General features: G+C 38.2%; 4 protein-coding genes across 6 annotated transcripts; 1 reads left to right on the top strand and 3 right to left on the bottom strand.

Moving 5' to 3' along the window:
• Positions 1-5,032: 5,032 nt before the first annotated feature.
• On the bottom strand, positions 5,033-7,595 carry LOC112195865 (B3 domain-containing protein Os03g0622200). 3 transcript variants are annotated; one of them, XM_024336093.2, is made up of 5 exons: positions 7,383-7,595; positions 7,079-7,228; positions 5,919-6,297; positions 5,715-5,842; positions 5,033-5,474 (listed from the first exon to the last, which is right to left on the bottom strand). In XM_024336093.2, exons 2-5 carry the CDS (start codon positions 7,172-7,174, stop codon positions 5,235-5,237), a joined length of 843 nt encoding a protein of 280 aa, XP_024191861.1. In that variant the 5' UTR covers positions 7,175-7,228; positions 7,383-7,595; the 3' UTR covers positions 5,033-5,234. The 3 variants fall into 3 exon arrangements, with proteins under 3 accessions (XP_024191861.1, XP_040375048.1, XP_024191862.1); XM_040519114.1 differs by having other exon boundaries at positions 7,407-7,595; XM_024336094.2 differs by having other exon boundaries at positions 7,439-7,595.
• Positions 7,596-9,292: 1,697 nt separating this feature from the next.
• Positions 9,293-10,986, top strand: LOC112197830 (transmembrane emp24 domain-containing protein p24delta9). Its single transcript, XM_024338714.2, has 4 exons — positions 9,293-9,608; positions 9,694-9,903; positions 10,461-10,537; positions 10,624-10,986. The coding sequence occupies exons 1-4, from the start codon at positions 9,399-9,401 to the stop codon at positions 10,766-10,768; spliced, it is 642 nt and encodes a 213-aa protein (XP_024194482.1). The 5' UTR covers positions 9,293-9,398; the 3' UTR covers positions 10,769-10,986.
• A 480-nt stretch (positions 10,987-11,466) lies between these two features.
• Positions 11,467-15,574, bottom strand: LOC112197452 (integrin-linked protein kinase 1). Its single transcript, XM_040518327.1, has 11 exons — positions 15,137-15,574; positions 14,963-15,037; positions 14,755-14,871; positions 14,245-14,339; positions 13,754-13,874; positions 13,553-13,632; positions 12,829-12,888; positions 12,543-12,664; positions 12,364-12,449; positions 12,134-12,249; positions 11,467-11,949 (listed from the first exon to the last, which is right to left on the bottom strand). The coding sequence occupies exons 1-11, from the start codon at positions 15,440-15,442 to the stop codon at positions 11,823-11,825; spliced, it is 1,305 nt and encodes a 434-aa protein (XP_040374261.1). The 5' UTR covers positions 15,443-15,574; the 3' UTR covers positions 11,467-11,822.
• An 861-nt stretch (positions 15,575-16,435) lies between these two features.
• LOC112197453 lies at positions 16,436-18,305 on the bottom strand. The gene is made up of 5 exons (XM_024338131.2): positions 17,711-18,305; positions 17,303-17,402; positions 17,083-17,203; positions 16,880-16,975; positions 16,436-16,794 (listed from the first exon to the last, which is right to left on the bottom strand). The coding sequence occupies exons 1-5, from the start codon at positions 18,105-18,107 to the stop codon at positions 16,663-16,665; spliced, it is 846 nt and encodes a 281-aa protein (XP_024193899.1). The 5' UTR covers positions 18,108-18,305; the 3' UTR covers positions 16,436-16,662.
• Positions 18,306-22,882: the final 4,577 nt, after the last annotated feature.

Below are 22,882 nucleotides of genomic sequence, written 5' to 3'. Positions count from 1 at the left end.
ATTTCACATTCATACTCGATCTACGTAAATTATCACCCTCTTGGAAATAGGTTAGCATTACTTCATCGATCAAGCAAGCTCTAAACTCATAATTGTACAATGTAATAATAAATAATGTATCAACGAATCGGGAAAGTATGTATTCATAGAGGTATATAGTTGATATAGTTGTAGTATAAATATCGATTGGACGATATAGCTTCAATTAAACCGTATTGAGTTGTTTACCACCGCTGCAAGACAGCTAGATCGATTACTAAAGAAAGTAATGTCTTGGTTCATTAATGTACCTACAGATCGGGCATCCAATGCATGTTCCTTACATTCCCTCAATAGTTTCATTTTTTTTTTCTAATGCAGACCATGCACTTGGTGCTATATTGATTCACTACATCGAATGATTTATAAACCTCAAAGCTGTATTGCAAGAAAAATTCACAGAATTTAGAATGTAAAGATAGTTCATAGGTTATGAAAACTCATAGTACGTATGATGAATATATATTGTGGTTACTGTTTGTGTAGACCGAAAGTTTCAAGAATATTTTTGTGTGAAATTTTCTTTAATAATTTTAGTATGGTTTCTTGTAGAAGGTTTATTACTGTCACGCCCATGATTTTTAACATAAATAAAAACCGATATATAATCTCATAATTATACATGTGTGATGGTTCAGCCATTAATATAAAATACCTGGAAAACTTTTTCTTTTAAACCAAGTACATATTGATGCCCTGAACCCGCTAATCAATACAGACTCGCTCCGCAGAGTCATATATTACATAAGCTTACAAATTAAATTGTTAACACCAAATAAAACGTAAATGCTCCTCAGAGCTTACTACACAACGGAAGTCTTTAACAACGGTAAAGTCACAAAAATGGCTTCCTACTGTAGAGCTGCTAGCACGTCACCTCAGTTTCAGCCACGATTTCCCTGACCTGCAGGATTAACCCCTACACCATTGCATAATGCACCGAGTTGCTACACAACAAACCCGGTAAGCTTGTGAAAGCTCGTATGAGTAAACTCAAACCACAAAGCATAAATACATTCTTAAGTCACCTCAACCTAAACACGATATGCACATGTCTCACACCTACGACCATCAATTTTATATCCTTCCATATCATGCCTACATAAGTCAACTGGTGACTAAAGCCTCATGCTTAGATTCTCAACTTAGCGTCCAATTACACAAATTTAGTCAAACAAGACTTCCTCAAGCAATGTTTGATATCATTCTAACGCACTACGGCGAATTCCAAACCACACTCATTCCCTCCCCACTAGTAGCCTTTGTCATCAACATGACATCAAAGGTGAAAAATCAATGACTCACCTTCCTATCCTCACCACAGAGTACAATTCGTCACCACTATGGCTCTTAGGATAAATCAGACCATCAATCAATAAAATCAAGAAGAAACAAGGCAATCACATTCAAAACAAGCAAAACAATTCATGGTAACCCCTGCATATAGTTTAGTTCAGGAGGTCACATTAAGACAAGCAATTCAAGTCATAATAGTCATTGTAACCCCACACTCTGACGTCCATAGGTAACCTCGACCATCACAGTATTCTTCTCGATCATTGTTAACTTAATAACAATTCTGCTCCGCTACCGAGCAGTCATCACACTGATCATCGCATAGATTTCACTGGTCATCACACAGATAGATCATCACACATATAGCAATTGTCTAGCTGATCATCACACAGATTTTGCCGATCATCACACAGATATCCATTATCCAGCGGGTCATCACACAGATAACAATTGTCCAGCTGATCATTACACAGATAGCAATCATCACGTACAAGATTCACATGACAATCATCACAGAGATTCATTACACTGATTTCAACGATTCATTACACAAATATTCCTACGCAAGTTTCACATGGCAATCATCACAAAGATTCATCACACTGATTTCAATGATTCATTACACAAATATTCCTACACAACCTACCATATCTTAAATCGCCAATTAAGATGGTCGTACTAGACGCATGGTATCTCAACATATGAAATTTTATTATCACGATTCAATACTTAATTTCACTAATTCCACCGATACTGAACTCAGTACGTCCTATGCTGCCCAAATCACAACAATTGCACCAATACATATATATTTCATTAAATATGTATATACGTAGTCATTTACTCAGGAATGCCACTAATACCAACTATAGTCATAGTTAACCTAATAACTACAAGACAATAGGGTAATCTTGCTCATAACGAATATCGATCATGCTCATAACAAATATCGTGAGATTTACTCACCTCAGAATCCCGCTGCGTCTTCACACGTTAACCAAAGTAGGCACAATCGCCGCAATCTGTTCAACAAGTCCAACAAGCACCTGAACACATAGGGTCTTGATTCAGTGCACGAATCACCAAGTGACTAAAGTTTGAAACCCTCGTTTTGAACTAAAATCCCCATAAGTAATGCCGATCGAGGCGGAACCACATCCGAGACCTCCCTAAGTCTCCCGAATACTTCTACGATCGATGTGACAAAAGCACAAGTCGATCGAACACTCGAATCCTGACGGATCGATAACTGAAACCATCGAAACCACAAAAAAAAAACCTAACATGCTCATACTATCTCCAAAAATTACATATTGTATATTGAAATGCTCGTATCGACGAGTAGATCGAAATCAGGAACAGAAACTATCCCTGAGGTGGCTGGAAACAGCCGGAAAACACCACCACAGTGGCAGCGCCTCTGCTGGCCCAAAGTCAGAATTTGGCAAAACTCCCAACACCAAAGTTCTTCATCTCAACCCTAATTACAACATTCATAACTAGCACAAAGTCTAAATCAAGGCCAAATGGCTTGAATTTACCTCGAAAGCTTTGAATTCCGATGAACCCTAGAATCCCAAATTCTAAAATTCGATCTCCACAAATTAAATCGATGCAAGCCACCTTGGGTAGAAGCATCTACATCCTCTGGGCTCCAAAAGCTCTCAAGAATCACCGGCAAAGGTGGCCAGAATCGCAGACTCCGATCAAGGCGATTTCAGCTCTGCCGCGGTCTCTTCTCAGCCTTGCAGCGCCCACCACAGCTTGACCCACGCTCGATGGCTTCCACAGACGTGTAGAGGAGGATGAGGCGAAGAGAACCCATTTTGAATCGCGTCCAAAGGTGGCCGGACGAGGGGGAACGACGCCGGCAAAGTGGCTGGGCGAAACCAGACTCGGGACCGAAGAGAGAGAAAAATTTCTCTTTTTGGAAACTTTCCAATTTTCTGATATTTTTCCGGAAAAAATCCCATATATACCAAAATGGAAATTTTTTCCAACGGCCATAACTTCTTCATACAAACTCCAATTTCCGTGTTCCGCATGTCCACGAACTCATATCAACGCGCTCTACGATTTTTGTGAAGGAAGTTTTTGGAGAAACCCAACGTATAAAAAGTCAACCTTTGCACGAAACACTTTCGCTCTATCCACGAGCCACGAAACTGTCCAATAACCACAATTTAGATTCCAAAAAATTCTCGAAAAATAATAACTAATTTCTGGGGCACTACAATTACATCACTTCTTTCTCAATTGCAAACAGAGAAAATAAAAAGAATGTTTATCAAATTAGTTGCAAGTTCATGTTTGAAGCTAACTTTTTTGAAGAAAATTGGCATCAAAAGACTGAAAGAGCAACCTAGCTTCTTAATTCACATTTTACCCTAGTTAGTTAATACGCGTATTAAAGGCATATAAAACTTCAGTACTCGTATAATTGAAAAAAAAATTCAGTACGGCGTATTGAAATTGTAGACTCGGTTATTTTCACGTATTATTGAGTTCGACATTTTAAAACACGTTTTATACAAGTATCCGTTTTATACGGAGTAAAAATACTTGGAATTTGAAAAAAAAATAAAGCGCTAGTTAATTAAAACGTTTATAAAATATCAGTATGCGTATAATTGAAGAAAAACTTTTGTATAGCGTATTGTAATTCAAGCCCCTGATTATATTTTACTTGGGTGCCATATCCTTTTTTTCATGTTTTATCACATATCATAAATGATATAAAATAAAAACAAGAGTTTAGAATAGATTGTTAGTTATTTTCTTACAAAAATAGTGTTTTATATATCCGTATTTTTGAACCCATTTTTTCTACTATTTGCCGAATTATACACGTATAATTCAAACTTATAAATTTGCCGTATCACGTTTTTTTGACCGAATATTTGACCGTATCGTTAGACTAGACAAACCGAATAATACACGTACGTTTCTTTGCCGAATTATACGTGTCCCCTTTTTTACTAACTATGCATTTTACTGAATAGTTGTTTTTGCTTCCTAACATCAAAACTATGTTATGTTACTGATTTTAAGTATTGGGCTTACTTAGTTTACTTTGTTTCTTGATGGGGAATTGGGGATACATATAATAATTAATGAACACACAACGGTTGACTTGCATTGAGTTTGTTTTGCAAGGATAAATATTGATCAAGAAAATTACTCAACTTATAAATTGAATGAGGACAGCAGAAAAGGCTGAAATGAATTGAATAGCACAAGGACATAGTAAAGAAAAAAACTTTGGTTCTGCTTGGCTTGCATAAGCTTTATCATATTTTTAATTCAAACTTGCTTGGTCTCTCTGTTAGTGCTTCTGTCACTCTATGCTACCATCCTTCTTATAATTTCTTCATGCTACCATCCTTCTTATAATTTCTTCCTTCTTCTTGTGTAAAGTTGCATTGTCCCTTTGTTTTTTTATTTTATTCTGTGCAGACTTGCTTTAATTTTCTGGTTGCCTTTGGCTTCTGTTGATGCTGCCTTTTGCTCTGGTCTTTCTTCCTACTCTTGTTGCTTCTGTTTTAAGCATGGATTATCTTCATTTGTTCTGCTAGAATTTCTTGATGAGACGTGATGAAATATAGGACTCTATTTGGCTCTGTTCTTTCATCAGATATCTATTACCAAAAGAATGAGGGGAGTTCAAAATTCTCCTTGAAGTTAAAAGGCAAAGGTATAATCCAAACACATCTAAAAGCACGGTACTGTTCCATATCCTACAGAATTAATAATGCACACACAATCAAAGTGTTGTGTTCTTCTGTGAATGTACCAAAATAAGGGGCCCTTGGTACACAAACATCCCAATTAGTCTAAACCGCATAGAAAATTACTAGTTAATTGTCTCCAGACTGGAAAATAACTCAAAGTCTCAAATACTACATTTTCCTAATAGAAACCTTCATCACTGCAACCTCAATTGTCTTTGAAATCAGCTCAAAGTCACAGAAATCTCCCTCTTGCAACCTGTTCTGGCTAGCAAAGTGTAGCCAACCTCCACTGAACCTGCTAGATTGCTGGTAAGGATGGATCCAGTTCACATCCCAGGCCATGTCTCCAACTTGAAGCTTGACTTTCTTTGGCTTATGTATGTTCCTCATGAAGCTCCTTGGTGTGAGCTGAAAAAGTTGGATAAAAAAGGTACATTAATCTAATCTGATACCAAAAAATTTATTCCTGAACAATAATTCAGCTCTCAAGTATGAAACTTTAAAGAGTAATGCCAATATTTCTTCTTTTGGTTTCAAAGTTAAATCAATATAAAGATACTGGGGAGTGGTAATCACAAGCACTGCTATACTTGATCAGAAAAACAAATTTGATATAAGCATCAACAGGTTGGGTTCATGTTTCCATACCAGTGGTCCCTTGGTCACATGAGTTTGGCACATCTTAACACTGAAGCAAGGATTACCAAAACATCTTATGGTGGCTGAGTTACCAGCTCTTCCTCTCCTTGACAATATTTTTCCATAACCTGATTTCCCTGCATACATTAAGAAAGTGAGTGCAGATTTCTGAAAAGTTTCGATTAATGTCTGTTAGTTGATAAAGAAACTTACTAGGACACTCAGTTTCAGACTCCAAGCTGATTTCACTGTTTCGAGGTTCAGAATCAGAATCCGAGTAAACAAAAACAACATTATGATCATCAGAGTCATCATCAAGAAGCCTCTCACTTCTCATTGCCTTTGAACTCTTGCTGCAGTGATTGTGTCCATAGATCTCAACATAGAACTTTGCATGTCCAATGTAATCAAAGACTACACATTCACCTAGTTTCAAACGATTTGCCACAACAAATTCCTTCCAGCCCTTTTTCAAGAAGAACTCTCCGCTAATATTTTTCACATCAACATGCCAAGTTCCAGAAAGAGTCTGAAGACGGCACTGTTGAGGCATCTTTCCTTCAAAGTTCTCGCAAAAATCTCGGGGGATTTTCTGTAACAAAAGTAGTAGAGCATTTCAGTAAATCATTATATAAATTATTAAGGCCAGAATTTGAATCAATCACTATATAAATTATTAAGGCCAGAATATAGAGCAAAAAGATCTTGATCATAGAGAAAAGCACAAGCAAAATCAACACAAACAACTTGTGTGAATATGTCTCTCCTTATTCATTTCTTTTTTTCTTTGATCATAATTATGTGATTATCTCAAACATGCAGAAACGTGTACTCCAATAATGATAATGAATTCCATATTTAAAGTGGGATATATACTTGGCATAAAGAAATCAACACCAGTTGACTGATTCTTTGGATTTTATGTTGCTTTCAGTAGAGGTTGGTTTTTAAGGACTCATTATAGGAATAACATGCATTTCATAACCCAATAAGACATCAATTAGTCAGTAAAGTCCAAATACAAGATATAGACTGATTAAGAGACTAAGGAAATAATAGAAGATCAAATAAAGCAACAGTCACCATAGATGAGCCAAAAATTTTGCACCAGAAACAAAACCCACTTATAATATTTGATATTGTATTTGAAAAACTAATATAGTTGCCAAAACCAGAACCCCACAAATGGTCATGAAAGATTAACAAGCAGAGAACAATTACAAACACATATAGAACACAAGAAAGTGAAAAGTTCATGTAATTGTTTCTATCTTTTTTGCTTTAAGAAACATGTAAAGGTTTCAGCTTTCCAAGAGTGAAGAAACTCTATCTAAGATAAGATAATTATGAAGAAGAGGTGTGAAGGAACTTACAAGCTTCCCCTTTAGAAGAACAGAATAATCAACACACTTGTAGAAGCCTGGAAATTCAGAGTCTTCATCCTCTCTTCTTCTGCTGCAAGAACCCATCAGAGAGTTGGCTTTGCTAGCTTTTCTTTTTTGGGGTTGGAATAAGCTTTGCTACTGAGCACAAGAAAACATGCACCAAGGTTCAACAAGAAATCGAAAGCAGAAAAGCCTAGCAAACCCAACAGAGCAATATATGCAAAGAAATAGAAACAAGGGGGAAATGAAACATGAAAATAATGTTAATAAATGAAGAAATTTAATGGCTGACCTATAAAGCCATTAATTCATATACCAGTCATCAATTCAAAGTACTAGCTCTGAGACCTGGATAAGCTTAATCAATTCAAAGCCTGTTTGGTTTCTCATTTTGTGCTTCTGTCACCCTGCTGGTAAAACCCTTCATATATTGCCTACCATTTTCTTGTGTCAAGTTCCTCTGTCCCTTTGATTCTCTATGATTCTGCAGAGACTAGTTTTAATGTTCTGATAGCCTCTGGTGGCAGTTGGGCCTGCTTTGGTTTTAATGCATTTGTTCTCACAATTTGAGTAAAGAAGCCCCACACCGACCACAAATCTGTTCTACCACGTTCCAAAGAAGTTGCTTCGTATATCTCTACAGACGTATTAAATATTTAAATCTATAAGCAAGTTAGGCAACATTTACTATTGGGAAGAACATAGATAAGAAATATGCAGAAAACCCCCATACTCCACTCCATTTCACTCTTATTACCAAAGGCAACAAGAGTGAAAGTTTCAATGAGAACCCAAAATTTGCGGCAAAGAGGAAATGTAAGAAATTAATGTACAAATTAGCAAACATTACTCAAATAAATACATGAAATTGAGAAGCGGCCTTTTAGACCAAAAAATACTTGGTAAAACTGCATGAAAACATATAATAAATAGAGATGAGGAAAATGTTGATCGGAGATTTGGAGTACCAATCACGACCATACTAACATCAGAAGTAATAAATGTTGTGAAGCAGCAAATTAGGAATCCTGGAAGAAAAAAGTCCAATTTGTACACCATTTCCATCACGATTATGCATCCTCCAGCTACCATTAAGTGCTTTGGAGAAGGGAAAACCATGTGTAATCTACAGAACCATAATTAAGAGCATTCAAGTATAAGTGCATTAAAGCAGAGAATGGCATCTTGTTGCTGCTACTAGAAGGTGATCCCTTAGTGATTCAAAAAAACAAGAAAGAAATAAAAGTGAAAGGGAAAAAAAGAGAGGCGGCATTCTAATCCAACGTGACCTGGGAGCTTACTATGATTACGTCCCACATGGCAATAGGAAACATGAAGCATGTTGCAGAGGCAATAGTTATCGCATGAAGTCGCATTTTAAGTTGATCTGAAAGCACACAAGGCAACAATCAACAGCAATGTCAATTGAAAAATAAACAATATACTCCTCGGGATATATAGAAGAAAAGAGTATTAACTCAATAATAGTAAGACGAATACGCGATTCATCACCTTCAATGAAACACGCCGTGCAATCACCCTCCTCATTGGCGATAACATTCCCGCAAAGATTGAAAATGCCACCTCCAACTTTGAAAAATCTTTAAAAAAAAAAAAAATTGTATAGTGATTTTTGAGTCAAATCAGTTCAAGAAGTGTTTCAAAATCATTACTTAAGAGCGAAGTCATTTTGGTGAAAAAATGAAAACATGCGATTTCGGCAAAAATTTTAGCTAGAAATCATGGTTTCAAAGAAGAAGTGTTATTTTTTTTTTATCTTTTTCTTGAATTTGTTATGGGGGTTAATCAAATTTTCAGGGATTGGGACATGAGTTATAGTTACTTTTAATATTTTAGTTTCTTAGATAAATAATTTTATACGTAATACTATAAATTACTAATTAGAGCCATTGCATACGTAATACAAAACATCAATACATTAGATGCACACTGTATAATTTTCAATTGAACGTATATCCATATCATAGGTGAATTTTTGCCTTTTTTACCATTGGGCCTCTTTATATTTAAAAATTGGGCCATGAAGCCTAAAGCCCATCATTGCCTAACCCACAATTTGGCCCACAAAATTTAATTAAAAAGAAAAGGCAAAATCCATTCACAAATTGCGTGTCCCAACGAATAAGAAAGAACCACGTGTCGAGTATTCTTCTCGCCTAAAGCCTCTGTTTCAAAGGCCCAAAAGCCTAAAACGTGCGCAGTCGGATTCCAGTTTTTGCTGCGAAGAGAACGAAACGAAACCCTCTGCTTCGGTCTCTCTCTCTCTCTCTCTCTCAGAGTCAGAAAAATGGTTGAATTGCGTTTACTGGTTGCTGCTGCTGTGATCCTAGGGTTTCTATTCTCCACATCCCAATCTCTCCGCTTCGAGCTCCAATCGGGTCACACCAAATGCATCGTCGAAGACATGAAGGCCAATGCCATGACCGTCGGAAAGTACTCCGTCGTCAACCCCGACGAAGGCCAACCCTTGCCGCCCTCACACAAGCTCACCGTTCGGGTAGGCTTGGATTTAATTTCAAATTCCGAAATCACGGATATCAGGTTATTTTTGTTTGACTGATCGGATTGATTTGGAATTTTAGGTGACTTCGAGCCATGGGAATAGCCATCACTACTCGGAGCTTGTGGAATCGGGTCAGTTTGCTTTTCAGGCGCTGGAGGCCGGCGATTACATGGCGTGTTTCTGGGCGCCCGATCACAAGCCCCCGACCACGTTGACCATTGAGTTTGATTGGAAGACCGGTGTGGCGGCCAAGGACTGGTCCAATGTGGCCAAGAAAGGCTCTGTCGATGTAAGCCCAATCTGAAATTTAAAAATCTTTTAGCTCAGAAATTTTAATGATTTTGGTGATGAAGTTGTGCTTGACTACTGTTACTTGCATAAGTTGTAATCAATTTATAACTTACCTTACAGTTTGTTATTAAACCAATGAAACATGACCTCGCAATCTTTCGGAGTATATATCGAAAAGAATGGTGCTTGCTCAGCTTAGTCTTTTGCTACGCTCAGTGTTTATAGAGATTGATCTGCTTGTACTTGTGAATCAACTGGATTGATCTAAATAGTTTCACACTGGGTTGGATGCTTGATGACTTCTCTGAAGTTATGTATTGCTTGTGAGAAATGTTCATCGTGCCATCGATCTAAACCACTGATGGATTCCTGTTTCGCTGTGTAGTCTGATAACTAGTGAGACAGTAAACAAACGCTTCTTTTGCTTTAGCATGTTGCATGTACCACATGATCTTCCCCCAAATGATCTTTATTTGATTGGAGTAATGCTGATGTATTTCATTGTGAAATTGAGTTGTGGAGTTATTCTAACTTCTTCATACTTTCAAATGCCAGGTCATGGAATTAGAGCTTAAGAAGTTGTTCGACACTGTTACTTCAATTCACGAGGAGATGACCTACCTCCGTGAACGGTAGGGAAACTTTGATCAATTCATGAAAAAGAAAGATTCATTGATCATTTGTTCACTTGTTGTTCCTGTTTTATGTTCTGTTTCAGGGAAGAAGAAATGCAGGATCTTAATAGAGCAACCAACGCCAAAATGGCCTGGTTGAGTTTTCTTTCGCTTTTTATTTGCTTATCGGTGGCAGGTTTGCAATGGTGGCACTTGAAGACCTTTTTCCAGAAAAAGAAGCTTATTTGATTTTGTTCTAGAGAAATTCTATAGTTTCATCTTTCACTGGTCTTTGTAATATATTTCACAGAACATTGTAAGTTGGGATGTCAGATTACATTGTTAGATGATGTAGGACAACCAAATGCTCACTATAGCAGAAAAGTTCTGTTGAAGTTTACAGTCATATTGTATTTCTAGAAACATTCAATGATAACAAATTTTAGTTATTTTCATCGTCATTTTGGCTAACCGAAGGTTTCCATTGTCATATTCCGCGCATTATGTCTTCAGTTCCATGGAATGATTTCTAAAAATACAGAAATCTTCGTTTTTCAATAATTTCATTAGTGAACTTGGTTTTTCTTATGCTTCCATGTTTCTATCGATGCATCCCTCACACTGCATTCCATTTAGGAATCTTGTTCTCTTTTGGCCCAGAAACAAAATAAAAATGTGCAAGAGAGCAGAGAATGTGTGCCTCTTATTCTCGCATGTCCATTGCCTTTATCGATACATTTTTGCTGCCCAAGTCATAAATGTCTTTTCACAATCGTAATTTTCATGCTTAAAAAAGAGAGTACAGTTACGGCCATGAATATCTTCCTTGAACTGGCCCCAGAGCCTCTGAGTAACGCCTTACGAAATTATGAATGAAAGTTTGCAGGATTAACAAACCCTACCGACCAAAGTGGAGAACCTTAATTCCAGTGTTAAATAAGGATTAAAAAAAAAAAAACAATACAGTGTTTATTCTCATCACATCATTTCAAAAGAGTACAAACAAATTACAATCGACATATATGAAAAGGAGATTATCCAGTCAAAACATGAAATCTCTATATTTGTTAATTTCGATGAGATTTTCTGGATATGGTTGTTGAAAAAAAGACATCCCGATGCAGAGACACAAGAATAATATCAATATCACTTCCTCTCATAATGAGAATCCGAAACAGAATAGTAGAACATTAATCGCAAGCTTTCCCTGTTTAGCGTATTCACAATCGCATCTGCACCATTGGGACTACAAGTGACTGGCACAGTATCAACTATGTACCTGATAACGTCATCACCTTCAAATTTATGAATTGAATATGTGCCAGTGATGATCTGTTTGAAGATTTTCCTTTACCTTCTCAAGCTTTTTCAGAATTTCCAAGAAAGAAGGTCTTTGGTTCATGTCAGCAGACCAGCATTGCTCTATTAACCTGAAAAAGTTTCAATGGAAACAAATAAATATAAACCTATTCAAGGTTCAGTACGTATATTAAAGCACAAGGTCTTTTCGATTTTGATCAGCAACCAACTCATGTTTATATAAAGGGTGTTGGGAAATTGTACAGGAGATCCAGAATGCTTCAGTCTAAGAGAAATATATCAAGATTGGCTTACTCTTTCAGTTCAGGGGTGTGTCCTTTTCCATGAAACATTGGCCTGTGTCCTTCTGCCACAAATTTGGCTGCATCATAAGGCTCGTAATTTGAAAGTGGTGGATCTCCTTCGAGCATCTGCTTAAAAGTTGAGAGTGATGCCATCAGATAGAATATAACATTTCACATCACTTTTTTTTTTTTTTTTGAAAGGCGAATCTGATTTTTACATCTTGCACTAAGCAACATTACCTCGTACAGTATCATTGCAAAAGAGAACACATCAACCTTCTTATCATATCGCCGGTGCTTAAAAACTTCAGGAGCCATATATCGGTCTTTATATTTGTTCCAATGCAAAAACAGAAGAAAATTCTATTAGTCACAATGATTTTAAGTTATTCAACAGTAACTTTTTAAAGGAAACTTACAACTTCCAGTTTCGCCAGTCATTTTGTACACATCATGAGAATTTTGAACCTTGATGAGCTTGCTTAGTCCAAAATCTCCAACTTTGAGATGGTCTGCACTGGAATTGACTAGAAGAACATTCCTGAGATAAAGGAACGCATTTCAGAAGTTAAAATATATACATAGTCCAGAGTTTCTTTCAACCTGTGAAGACAAATTCCGGGGCTGTTGTATATTTGCAGTTATTACTACTACTTAACGATAACATCATATGCCACAAAATTCTAGCATCTATAATCAACTCACCTTGGTTTTAGGTCACGATGAATTATAACATTTGGCTCATTGTGAAGATAAGCCATCCCTCTGTCCACAAAAGATTTAGAAACTGAGATTACCACCAGTACTAAATTTATAATTTCATTAAGTTTATTCTGTAAATATAGTTTTGGCCAATGCTTGTCCTAAATATTAGATCATCTTCACTTCTCTCATGCTCTTTTCTAAATATACCAATACTACAGCATAATTTAAGAAAACTAAGCTAATAAGTAATAACGATCCGCATATTTCTGAGAACATTAGCAAAAACTAAGGGCCCGACTACCTAACAACAAAGAATGAAAGACAAAGTATAATAAAAGCATGTCCACATCATCAATCACATATTCAAAGTCTTATGATCAGATTCAACAATTTTGAAAAATTTACTTTATATGTATTCAAATCCCCCACAATCAAAAGTATCCCACACTTTTTGGTTTCAAGCAACATACATAAATGAATTATGGGAGACAAATTGGAAAAAGCAAACGTAATCCAAAACGAATGCTAGAGTAAACTAACACTCTGAACTTTCTGAACAGCAAGTGATCTAATGATTGCTATGGTGACAAATTAAACTTTTAGAAGAACTAACTCTATGCAACTGAAATTCTGAAAGGGATTCATACCCTGATCTCTCTTTTAAAGCTATTTAAGGTGTCTTAAACTATAAGGCAATAAGTTAACTAAAGTTTCATTAAAGTACCTTGCAATGTCTAAGGCAAAGCTGACAGCTGTTGTAGGACTAAGTGAACCCTTTTCCTTAAGGTACTGATGAAGATCTCCCTATAACAGCACAAAATAATCAAGCATCAGTGACTTTGGAAGGCACCTTTCAAAAACAACTTCAAAAACTTGAATAAAAAGTACAAAGTGCCAAACATAGATAGAACATGCAAAAGCATACCCCTCTTAAATACTCCGTAATTAACATAAGAGGCTTCTTCTCTGTGACAGCTCCAAGAAATTGGACTATATTAGGGTGGCGAAGCTTCACTAGCAAATTTACTTCATGCCGGAAGTCCTGACTGTACTAGGAAAGAAAAGAACCAGTAAGAAATTTACAAATTTTAAATATAATGGAAAAGTGGTGGTAAAGTAAAGAAGCAATGCTGATTGTGATTTCAATATCAATCAGTTATTCATTTTATTGAGGACAAGCCTTCCCAAAAAACTAGATATAGAGGAAAGATGTCTTCATTATATATAGTTATCATTATAGGAAAGAATGCTGAAATAAATTGTTTCGAGAACCCACTCTCCGTGAATCAAAAACTAAATTTCATTCATGTGCCAATCAAAACAAATCCATAAATTAAAGTAAACAGCAACAAAGAAGCTTTCACTTGCAAGAGCAACTAAGCTGCAAAAAGAAATAGGAAATAAAGTGAAACTTACATCACTAATCTATCACCAGAAAGAGATGGAAGAATGCGTTTGACAGCTACTGGTGTTCCACGCCAATGTGCTTTTAAAATCTCACCAAACGAGCCCTACAGGAATCACACATCAGGATGAGCTGGTGAGGCCATATCTTGCAGAATGCAGGTAAATCAAGAACCAGATGACAACTACTTTATCTCGAAAACAAAGCACAAGTCCAATAAATTATGGCACGTAAGAGCAAGAAACTACAGCGAAAAAATAGGGTCCGACTTTGGGGCCCAAAGGAACTGTCATCTACCACAGAGATCAACCTCAAATGCAGTCTACATTACGAATGTGTGTGAAGTGGGAAATAATCGACTGAAAAGTGACAACTATCCGTAGCACGTGAGAGTTTAACCACAGATTATAGTGGATGTAAAATAGACACACAGCATATCGAAAAGGATCCAGAGTAAATAGAACTAGATTACAAACTGAATTGAAAGTTTGCACAGCACAATCTTCATTCAAAATTCAGACCTTCCCGATGGTAACTGATCCGGAGAAGTCAAGCTCAGCAGGCTCAATTTCCCAATCACACTTGTTTGGCAGAGGAGGCGCCACCGGCTTTGGTTCGAAATGGCTCCCATTTTGGCCCTGCACCATCATCAACAACATTCAGAAAACCAAATAGGACCACAAACTCCAGTCAATAAATAATTAAACAGCTCCGAAACTCAAAACTCACATAAGACAAGCCACCATAAGATTTCAAGAGCTCAATCATGATGTGCTTCTTAGCTCCTTCAGCATCAGCTAGAGGCTGCCATCAGATTTCACCACAAACTATATATCAACAAGATCAAAGCTACAATTCGCAATGCATTTCAACGAATTAAACAGCAAAAAAAAAAAAAATTACAGTGTTCTTCCAACGATCCTGGGCGTTGACATCGGCGCCGTACTCGATGAGGCATTTGGCGACGTCGATCCAGCCGTGGAGGGAGGCGACGTGGAGCGGGGTGCGGTTGTCGTAGTCTCTGGCGTGAACGAGGGCGCGATCCTCCTCGAGAAGCTTGCGGACTGCGACGGCGTCGTTGTGGTGAGCGTGCCAGAGTATGAGCGAGGTGCGGCTCACTCTCGCCTTCTCCTTCTGCTTGTCCTTGTCGGCCGTCGCCGCGCACGGCTTAGCTCCCGACGATTCGGAGGCGTCGGAGGAGGAGCTCATCAGTGTGAAGACCGGATCGGAGAAATGGAATGGTGGGGGGATCCGGCTCTGAAAGCCAAATGGAATTATTGAATTTACTTTTGTCTTGGACCTTATTTTATTTCTTTCAGAGTGGGGGCGACTTCTGGAGTCGGTTGGTTCCGTTAACCAGTTATTTTACTTATTTGAGAAATTTAAGATCGGAGGGCAAATTTTACTTATTTATTTTTGGCAAGATTGGAGAGCAAGTTTTTGTGGGAGGGAAGGACTGAAAGGGAAATTTCCCCAGTGCTTGAATAGGGGTGTGATGGAACATTTGAAAAAAGAGACTCCCTCTTACTTTTTCAAAGGGACCTCATTCCTTTCTCACTTTGATTTATCTTTTGCATCGTGCTTCATGTGAATCTAGATAAGATGCTATATACACTTTTGTATTTTTTTTTTTATATTAATTAATCAGCGTTCTGCCACTAAAATGGTGTACTTTATTAAGCTCAGGAGATATACTCAAAAAATAATGGAAATGACACACAAAATCTGAATGTATCAAGAGATTTGAATGTGTTTATTCTCTCTCAATCCTATGTGATTGGTACTAAGATATGACTGTTAAATACAGTTTGAGTTTTGCAAAGTGAAAGAGAGGACGGTCATTTTGCGGACCTAAAATTTGATTTTTTGTAATGAAAAAAATTACCATCTGTTGTGTATGAACTTGATATGTAAGCGTTAGATTGGGAGAGCGGCCGGAGAATTGGGTGGTACTGCTTTGTTTGCTACTATTGATTGTTCTGGGCTGGAGTCATTGAATTATTACGGCCGCCATATACGAAATATAGGTGGGCAACTTGTTTGCATATGGAAATTTCTTAAATCAAACCGTTTCAATTTGGATACTTGGACAGTTGGACCTACGCAGTGGCCGCCAAACTAAGAAAACAGAGAAGTATATGGTATGCCAAGGCTGCACAAGAAAAATAACCTCTTTCTCAGACTACATAAACGAGCTCAAGAGACTGAATATAAGTAAGAGATTATATTGATCGTATATGGTAACATGAGGTTATATTGATCATAGTGAGATGAGGAAATGAATAGCGGAGAAGCCCGAAATTTACAAATGAATATATAATACAGATTCAGGGCAAAGTGTATTAGTATAGTTGTATAGAAGCAGGAGTGTTAAACCTGCACTAGTTTGAAGCAGCGAGTTGTACGTTTATATACGAAGTGAGCCTAATTTAGTCTTGTTGGTCTTCAAGGGAGCGCTTCCTGGCCCTAAGGTTGAGCTCCAAGCTCTGAGGCAACGGAGGCTTTCTTCCGCGACGAAACAGAACCGCTAGACCTCTCATTTTCTGGCACAGAGCAAATACCTATAACATTTCAAACACAAGAAACAATTACCAAATGTTTACACTTAAATTAAGTATACATCGAAGCCATTGCTCTGTTCCTTACTGATGAGGCCTCTATTTCTGCAACACCTTCACAACCTTGGCCGCCTCCTTGCAACAAATCACAGTACTTCACTGCTTCATTTGCATCCTCGAAAACCTACAACCCCCATTTACATTCCTGATCGATCAGATAATTCATAGGTATTGAAAACATTATCTAAAACCAGTATGTAACTACGTATGCGGAAATCAAGAGAAGCTTACAAGCACTCCATCCCTAATATCCTCAACAAGCATCTGGAACTTGTTACCATTTCTGGGCTGTTTAGCTTGGTTCCACTTTCCTCCTTTGGAAAACAATTGCCCAAGCTCCCTTTCAACTTCACTGTCATCAAATTACCAACAATCTATAACCCAATCACAAAGAAAACAGACAGAAATGAATAGAATGAGCACACCAAACTGAGAGGAGAGAAGAACAGACCTGACATTTCTTCGTGTTTTCATTGTGCACAGCTGGTTCTCCCTCTGAGTTAATACATATACAGGCTTGGAAGTTTCTCTCCAAGGATTAGCCTCCAACACTAGACAAAAGGGCAAGCAGAAAATTATGAACAAATTCGACAAATTAATTATCTCCATGCAAGCTCATGATCATTTAGTCTAGAGGCGTAAGTACCTAAACTCAAGCTTAAATTATCATTTAGTCTTGCGGCATAAGTAGATGGAATTCAAAGTACTGTCGATTGTTCTAGCTATGATTTAAAAAAAAAAATTTATTATTATTATTATTATACCATGCAACACGTCAATCACAAATTTGCAATCAGATACAAAACTATATATTCAATTCAACCAAACTTCATCAAGAAAGAATTTCGAATTTCCGTACCATCATAGCTGCTGCTATCGAAGGTCTGCTGGAGGTGCCGCCGCATATCGTAAGCGCGTGACGACACGCGCTTCACAAACTCATCCGAAGTAGAAGGAATACTGCCGTCGAGGTGAAGGGCCCTCTCCACCTGCTCACTTTCGTCGTCGGAATCCTCTTCCTCCTGATTTGCCCCAGCTCCTCCGCCGCCGCAGGCCGACCTGCAGGAAGCTTCTCTGAGACCGAACCGCCTTCTGGAGAGATCGGGAGAGCGCGGCACTCGGAAAACAGAGTACAGGCAGAGGTTGCGGTTGCGTAGGCTGACCGGAGAGATACTCATGCGGCGGCGCCGCGGACGGAGAGGGTTGGCGGTCGGAGGGAGGATTATGGAGGGCGAAACCGATGAGAGGGAATCCATATGGTTTATAATTATTTGTGGGTTGTGAATTACAGATTAATGGTATTAGGGTTTGGGAATTCGAATTCCAGTCCAGATTAATAGGCAGCGTGGAAGAAATGGAACTCTGAGAACTTTTCTTGGTAGTTAGAAGGTAGGAGAAGAAAGGTCTGAACTGAATCAGATGATATTTTCTCTGTGAAGCTCAGCTCTTGTGGGTCCGGTTGAATTGGGTCGCGTCTAAGTGTCTAACTAATCCGTCGAACGATTTTATTTGAATTATTGTATTTTTTTCTGATTGTTAAAGGAAAAACATATTATGTGCTTTCGTCAAAGCGACTGACGGAGAGGGAATTAAAGAATCAGCGATTACCATCAATCAACATTTAATGTCATCATTGTAATTGATATTTCCGTTGTAATATAAAGGGATTATGAAATGAAATGAAATGAGTAGACCAATTCCAATTCTCAATTTAGTTTTACACTTTATCAGCATGTTCAGAGCCAATAGCCAAGAGAAAAAAACTCTAGTTTTCTAGTTACTTTCTCCTTCCAGTAAAAAAAAAAACAAAAACCTAGAAGAAAAAAAACTTTTTCTTCTTTTTCTGCCGCCACCAAAACAAAAAATCCAGATCGGCCTTCATCTCCCTTTCCGGACCGCCCCAAGCACTACCGCCAGCCAAACCCACTGGCCTCACCTCACCGGCCAGACCACCAGATCCTTCCTCCGGCCACCTCCCTTCCAGCCCACCTGCTATGCACATCCCAGAGCCCCGCGCGCATAGCTCTGTTCCCTGCCCAACCTAGCCATGCGCACCCTACAGCAGCCCAGCCCAGAGCAGCGCGCACCCCACCTCCAACAGACCTGCAGCACAACCTCCTTCCCTCCACAGCGAGAAAGCAGCCAGAGGAAAAAAGAAGACGCAGAAGAAGAAGGGAGAGAAAAGAAAAAAGAAAAAAAAAGTGCGTCGGCCCAGAGGAAAAAATCTCGCAGCCCAATTAAAATAAAAAAAAGCAAAGAGAGAGAGAAAAGGCCTAAAGAAAAGACCAGGCCCAGAAAACAAAGAAAAGAAAAAACAAGAACAAGGCCCACTGTTGAAAAAAAAGAGGAAGCAACTCAGTTTTTCTCAAGCCCAAAAACATCGCTACGCCCGTGTGCTAGGATTGTTTTATTTTCTCAACAACAAGTATGTTCTCTTTTATTTATTTAATTTCATATTCTAATCTATTTTTATAATTAGAACTTTTGAGCATGTTTAGTTAGATAATTTTGATCATTTTAAGCATGACTTGTTATTTATGTTCTACATGATTATGTTTAGGAGTAATTCCCGCATACCCAAAAATCCTTGGTATTTTTCCCAACTGCCCAACACTTTGGTATTTCACTACAAAGACTCACATGGATAGTTTTAACAAACAAATGCCCTCTGTATCCTATGTTGACCTTAGATTCTTCTACCGTTCTATTCAGTCAAAAGGAAACAATAAAAAACATTAAAACAAAAACAAGACTAGCCTTCAACATGCCACATTTCGCCTAACGACTTCCTGTCTAAACGGCTACTCACAGGGCGGAATCACTGCTGCTTGTCCTAATTTTTCTGTTTTAAAACTGATTCTTTTGGCTGAACGGTAAAGCTTTAGAACTTTAGCTTTCCATGGGATGCATGTATGCATTCGAATATTCAAACTTTGACATAGTAAACTATGCATGATAAATATGAGTACAAAATGTACAAAATGTAAAGATTATGACATAAACATTTTATAAATTAAAGAAGTGGGTGAACATCCATCTGAATTTATTTATTCAAATATACATATAAAACTTTAGACAATCAGAGCCTCATTCTCAGGTTAACAGCAAAAGCTGTTTAGCTATCCATAAGAATGAGAACAGTTACTTACTTGTATTGAGAGCACACTACTTCACACCTAAACAGGAAAGGAAGCACACTGCTATTCTATTTTTTCAGAGAGGTTTTTCTGATCTAATTTTCGAATGCCAAGTTTCGAATCTAGTTTCGAATCTCGTTTCGAATCTTGTTTCCGAATCTCCTTCGAATGAATACTAAGAGAAGCTGAAGCTCCTTATATAGGGAGCGGAACTCAAACTAGAATTCAAAATACAAAAATGAACAGGACAACTCCGTGACTTCTGCTTTTCGTAGTGCTCCTGCTGGTGGAGGTCGGTCTGGGAAAAGCAAAAGGAGCAAGTGAAATGTTTTTCACTTAACCTTTTCTTTTTGAAAAGGAAAAAGCAAAAGTAGCTTTAGAAAAGTCTAAAGTTCTACAGTTGCTATTTTGGTGCTGATTCTTCACCTGTAGCTTCACATGTTTTCGTCCGTTTCAGAATGGTGGCCAAAGACAAAGGAGTTGTTGTCTGTCTGGGCCATGCGAGTTGGTGTTGCATTATCCTCGACGTCTGTATCAACATACATCTTGTAGTGGTTGTCATTTTCAAGTTTCTCCACCCAACGCATGCATGCCATTGTCGAGTCTATCTCTTTTCTGGTTAGAGATAGGAATATATCGCTGCTGACTACGTCAGGATGATCGTAAGCAGTGATAATTGTCTTTTCTCCTGCTGCCAGGAATGCGTTGTTGCTGTCTTCAGAGATGATCTTTTTGATGTAGTCAAGAGCCATGGCCTTCATCCAGGGAATGCTAGAATTTGGTTGGCCGTTGTATGCTACACAGGCTGGTTGAAGATATCTTCTTTGAATAATTCTCACATAATGATATGGGGGAATATATTCATCTTCACCATCTGTCTTCTGGATCCATTCAGGAGGTGTGGATCTGAACTTCAGACGAAGCATACAGTTGTCTTTTCTGATGTTCTTGACCGTGTTGACAATAATAGGCGGCAAGCCTCTTAGATCATCATTAGTTTTAGTCCATAAATTATGGACAAAACCATTTTCAACAAGCCATAGCTTGTGTTCTTGAGGATGTTCACTCTGAACATTTACCAGGTATCTTCCAACATACGGTCCTGAGACAATAAAGAGGGTTGGAGGAACTAGGTTTTCAGGATTGTGCCTTCCTATCAGATTATGGAATTCATACCAGTCTGATTCATTGAGTGCTATGATAGGGACCCTAGCACTTTCTGGACTTTCAAGGAAGGATAATTTTTCTTTCCTTACAGCACTCTGCTGTGTATGAAGCTCTTCACCTTGTGGTCTACCATTCTCGTAGAGTTCTTCAGCTAATGCAAACAGAGCTGGGAACATTAATCCACTGCTTCTTTCTTGAAAGGCAAATAAGAGATTGTCTAGGATTGCCTTCTGGTGATACGCTAGTCTCCTGCCAGTTCTGAACACAGGAGTATCAAAAGTTCTTAATTCATAATTAAAAACATTTATAACTCCACTAGGAGTTGGTCTGCTTTTTGGCAAAGCAGCAGCCGTCAACGGTCTTGATGTGCCTTTACCGTCTGCCGTTTGAGACGGGCTAGCCAATCCTTTACCCTGGGATTGATCAGTTGAGGCCAAGCCTTTTGAGCTTAGCAGAAACCTTTTAAGGATTTTCTCCTTGGTTTCTTTTGGATCTTCTTCAGATTCCTGTTCTTTCCCAGTCCTTCTGCTTCTGGGATTACGACCTTCGTCGTCTTCTCTTTGGCTGAACATTGCCAGTTCTCTGGTCAATGCGTCTGGAAGATAGTTCTTGTTTCCTGCAATTAATTCAACAGTGTAATCATATTGGTTAAGAAACAATTGCCAGTTGGCTAATCTTCCTCTATCAGCAGCTTTGTCAAGTTTAAAATTTTTAAAATTCTTTACTCTAGCACAATCGGTGCGGACAGTAAAGGTTTTTCCCAGATAAGCTGGAGAATTTAAAATTGTTTTCTTGACAGCTAAAATTTCTTTTTCCCCTGTGGGATAATTCAGTTCTGCAGGGCTGAACTTGCCACTACAAAATTTGCAGATCTTTTCAATGTTAGTTCCAGGCGCTCTCGCCAGAACAACACCGGACCAGTAATTATCACTCGCATCTGTCTGGAGGATAATTTCATCATTCTCTTCTGGTTGTTGAAGAGGAGGGAGGTTCTTGCAGAGGTTTTTTATCTGCTTCACGATCTTTTCATCATCTTCTGTGAAGTTCCATTTCCTTTTGGAACTTGTCTTGGGAGATAACATTGCTGTTAACCCTGAGATTCTAGGGATGAAATCTCTCCCATAATTTATGACACCAAGGAATCTCTCTAGACTCTTAGCATCAGGAATTTTGTCTGGGAACTTCCAGATCTTTTCAAGGATGTGAGGTTGGAGCTTTATGACTCCATTCTTGATGTTTATTCCTAGGAAATCAACTTCATCGAGGATAAAGAAGATTTTCTTCTCACCTAGGATAATTCCATGCTGGACTATCAGCTTTGCTACCTCGTGGAGGTGCTTCATGTGTTCTTCTCTGTTTTTGGAGAAGACCAGGATGTCATCTATGTAGACGACGCAGAACTCCGCTACATGCTTAAAGATGTTGTCCATCTTTCTTTGAAAGATTGAGGGAGCTTGTTTGAGACCAAAAGGCATTACTAGCCACTCGTAATGACCTTGTGGTGTTCCAAATGCAGTGAGAGGTACACTCTCAGGATGCATCTTGACCTGCCAGAAACCCGACTTTGCATCGAATTTCGAAAAGACTTTAGCTCCTCTGAGCTGGTTGATCAGGACTCTGACTTGAGCGATCTGATATCCGTCTTTGACAGTCTTCTTATTGACATCTCTATAGTCAATAACCATTCTAGCTTTTCCTCTTAGATTCTCTGCATGATTTCTCACGTA

Source organism: Rosa chinensis, chromosome 4 (genome assembly GCF_002994745.2).
Source record: "Rosa chinensis cultivar Old Blush chromosome 4, RchiOBHm-V2, whole genome shotgun sequence".
In the NCBI taxonomy this organism is placed as follows: Eukaryota; Viridiplantae; Streptophyta; class Magnoliopsida; order Rosales; family Rosaceae; genus Rosa; species Rosa chinensis.
The sequence above is the reverse complement of the archived record's forward strand: the minus strand, read 5'-3'. Positions and strand labels throughout refer to the sequence as shown.

Coding starts and splice junctions, on each gene's coding strand:
- LOC112195865 (XM_024336093.2), bottom strand. CDS start 7,174: ATGGGTTCTTGCAGCAGAAGAAGAGAGGATGAAGACTCTGAATTTCCA. Junction 6,298..7,078: donor TTCTTCTAAAGGGGAAGCTT/GTAAGTTCCTTC, acceptor CTTTTGTTACAG/AAAATCCCCCGAGATTTTTG. Junction 5,843..5,918: donor GTCTGAAACTGAGTGTCCTA/GTAAGTTTCTTT, acceptor TAATGTATGCAG/GGAAATCAGGTTATGGAAAA.
- LOC112197830 (XM_024338714.2), top strand. CDS start 9,399: ATGGTTGAATTGCGTTTACTGGTTGCTGCTGCTGTGATCCTAGGGTTT. Junction 9,609..9,693: donor CACACAAGCTCACCGTTCGG/GTAGGCTTGGAT, acceptor TTGGAATTTTAG/GTGACTTCGAGCCATGGGAA. Junction 10,538..10,623: donor ATGACCTACCTCCGTGAACG/GTAGGGAAACTT, acceptor GTTCTGTTTCAG/GGAAGAAGAAATGCAGGATC.
- LOC112197452 (XM_040518327.1), bottom strand. CDS start 15,442: ATGAGCTCCTCCTCCGACGCCTCCGAATCGTCGGGAGCTAAGCCGTGC. Junction 14,872..14,962: donor CTTATGGTGGCTTGTCTTAT/GTGAGTTTTGAG, acceptor ATGATGGTGCAG/GGCCAAAATGGGAGCCATTT. Junction 13,875..14,244: donor TCTGGTGATAGATTAGTGAT/GTAAGTTTCACT, acceptor TTCCTAGTACAG/TCAGGACTTCCGGCATGAAG.
- LOC112197453 (XM_024338131.2), bottom strand. CDS start 18,107: ATGGATTCCCTCTCATCGGTTTCGCCCTCCATAATCCTCCCTCCGACC. Junction 16,976..17,082: donor ATATTAGGGATGGAGTGCTT/GTAAGCTTCTCT, acceptor TGGGGGTTGTAG/GTTTTCGAGGATGCAAATGA. Junction 16,795..16,879: donor CAGAAATAGAGGCCTCATCA/GTAAGGAACAGA, acceptor GAAATGTTATAG/GTATTTGCTCTGTGCCAGAA.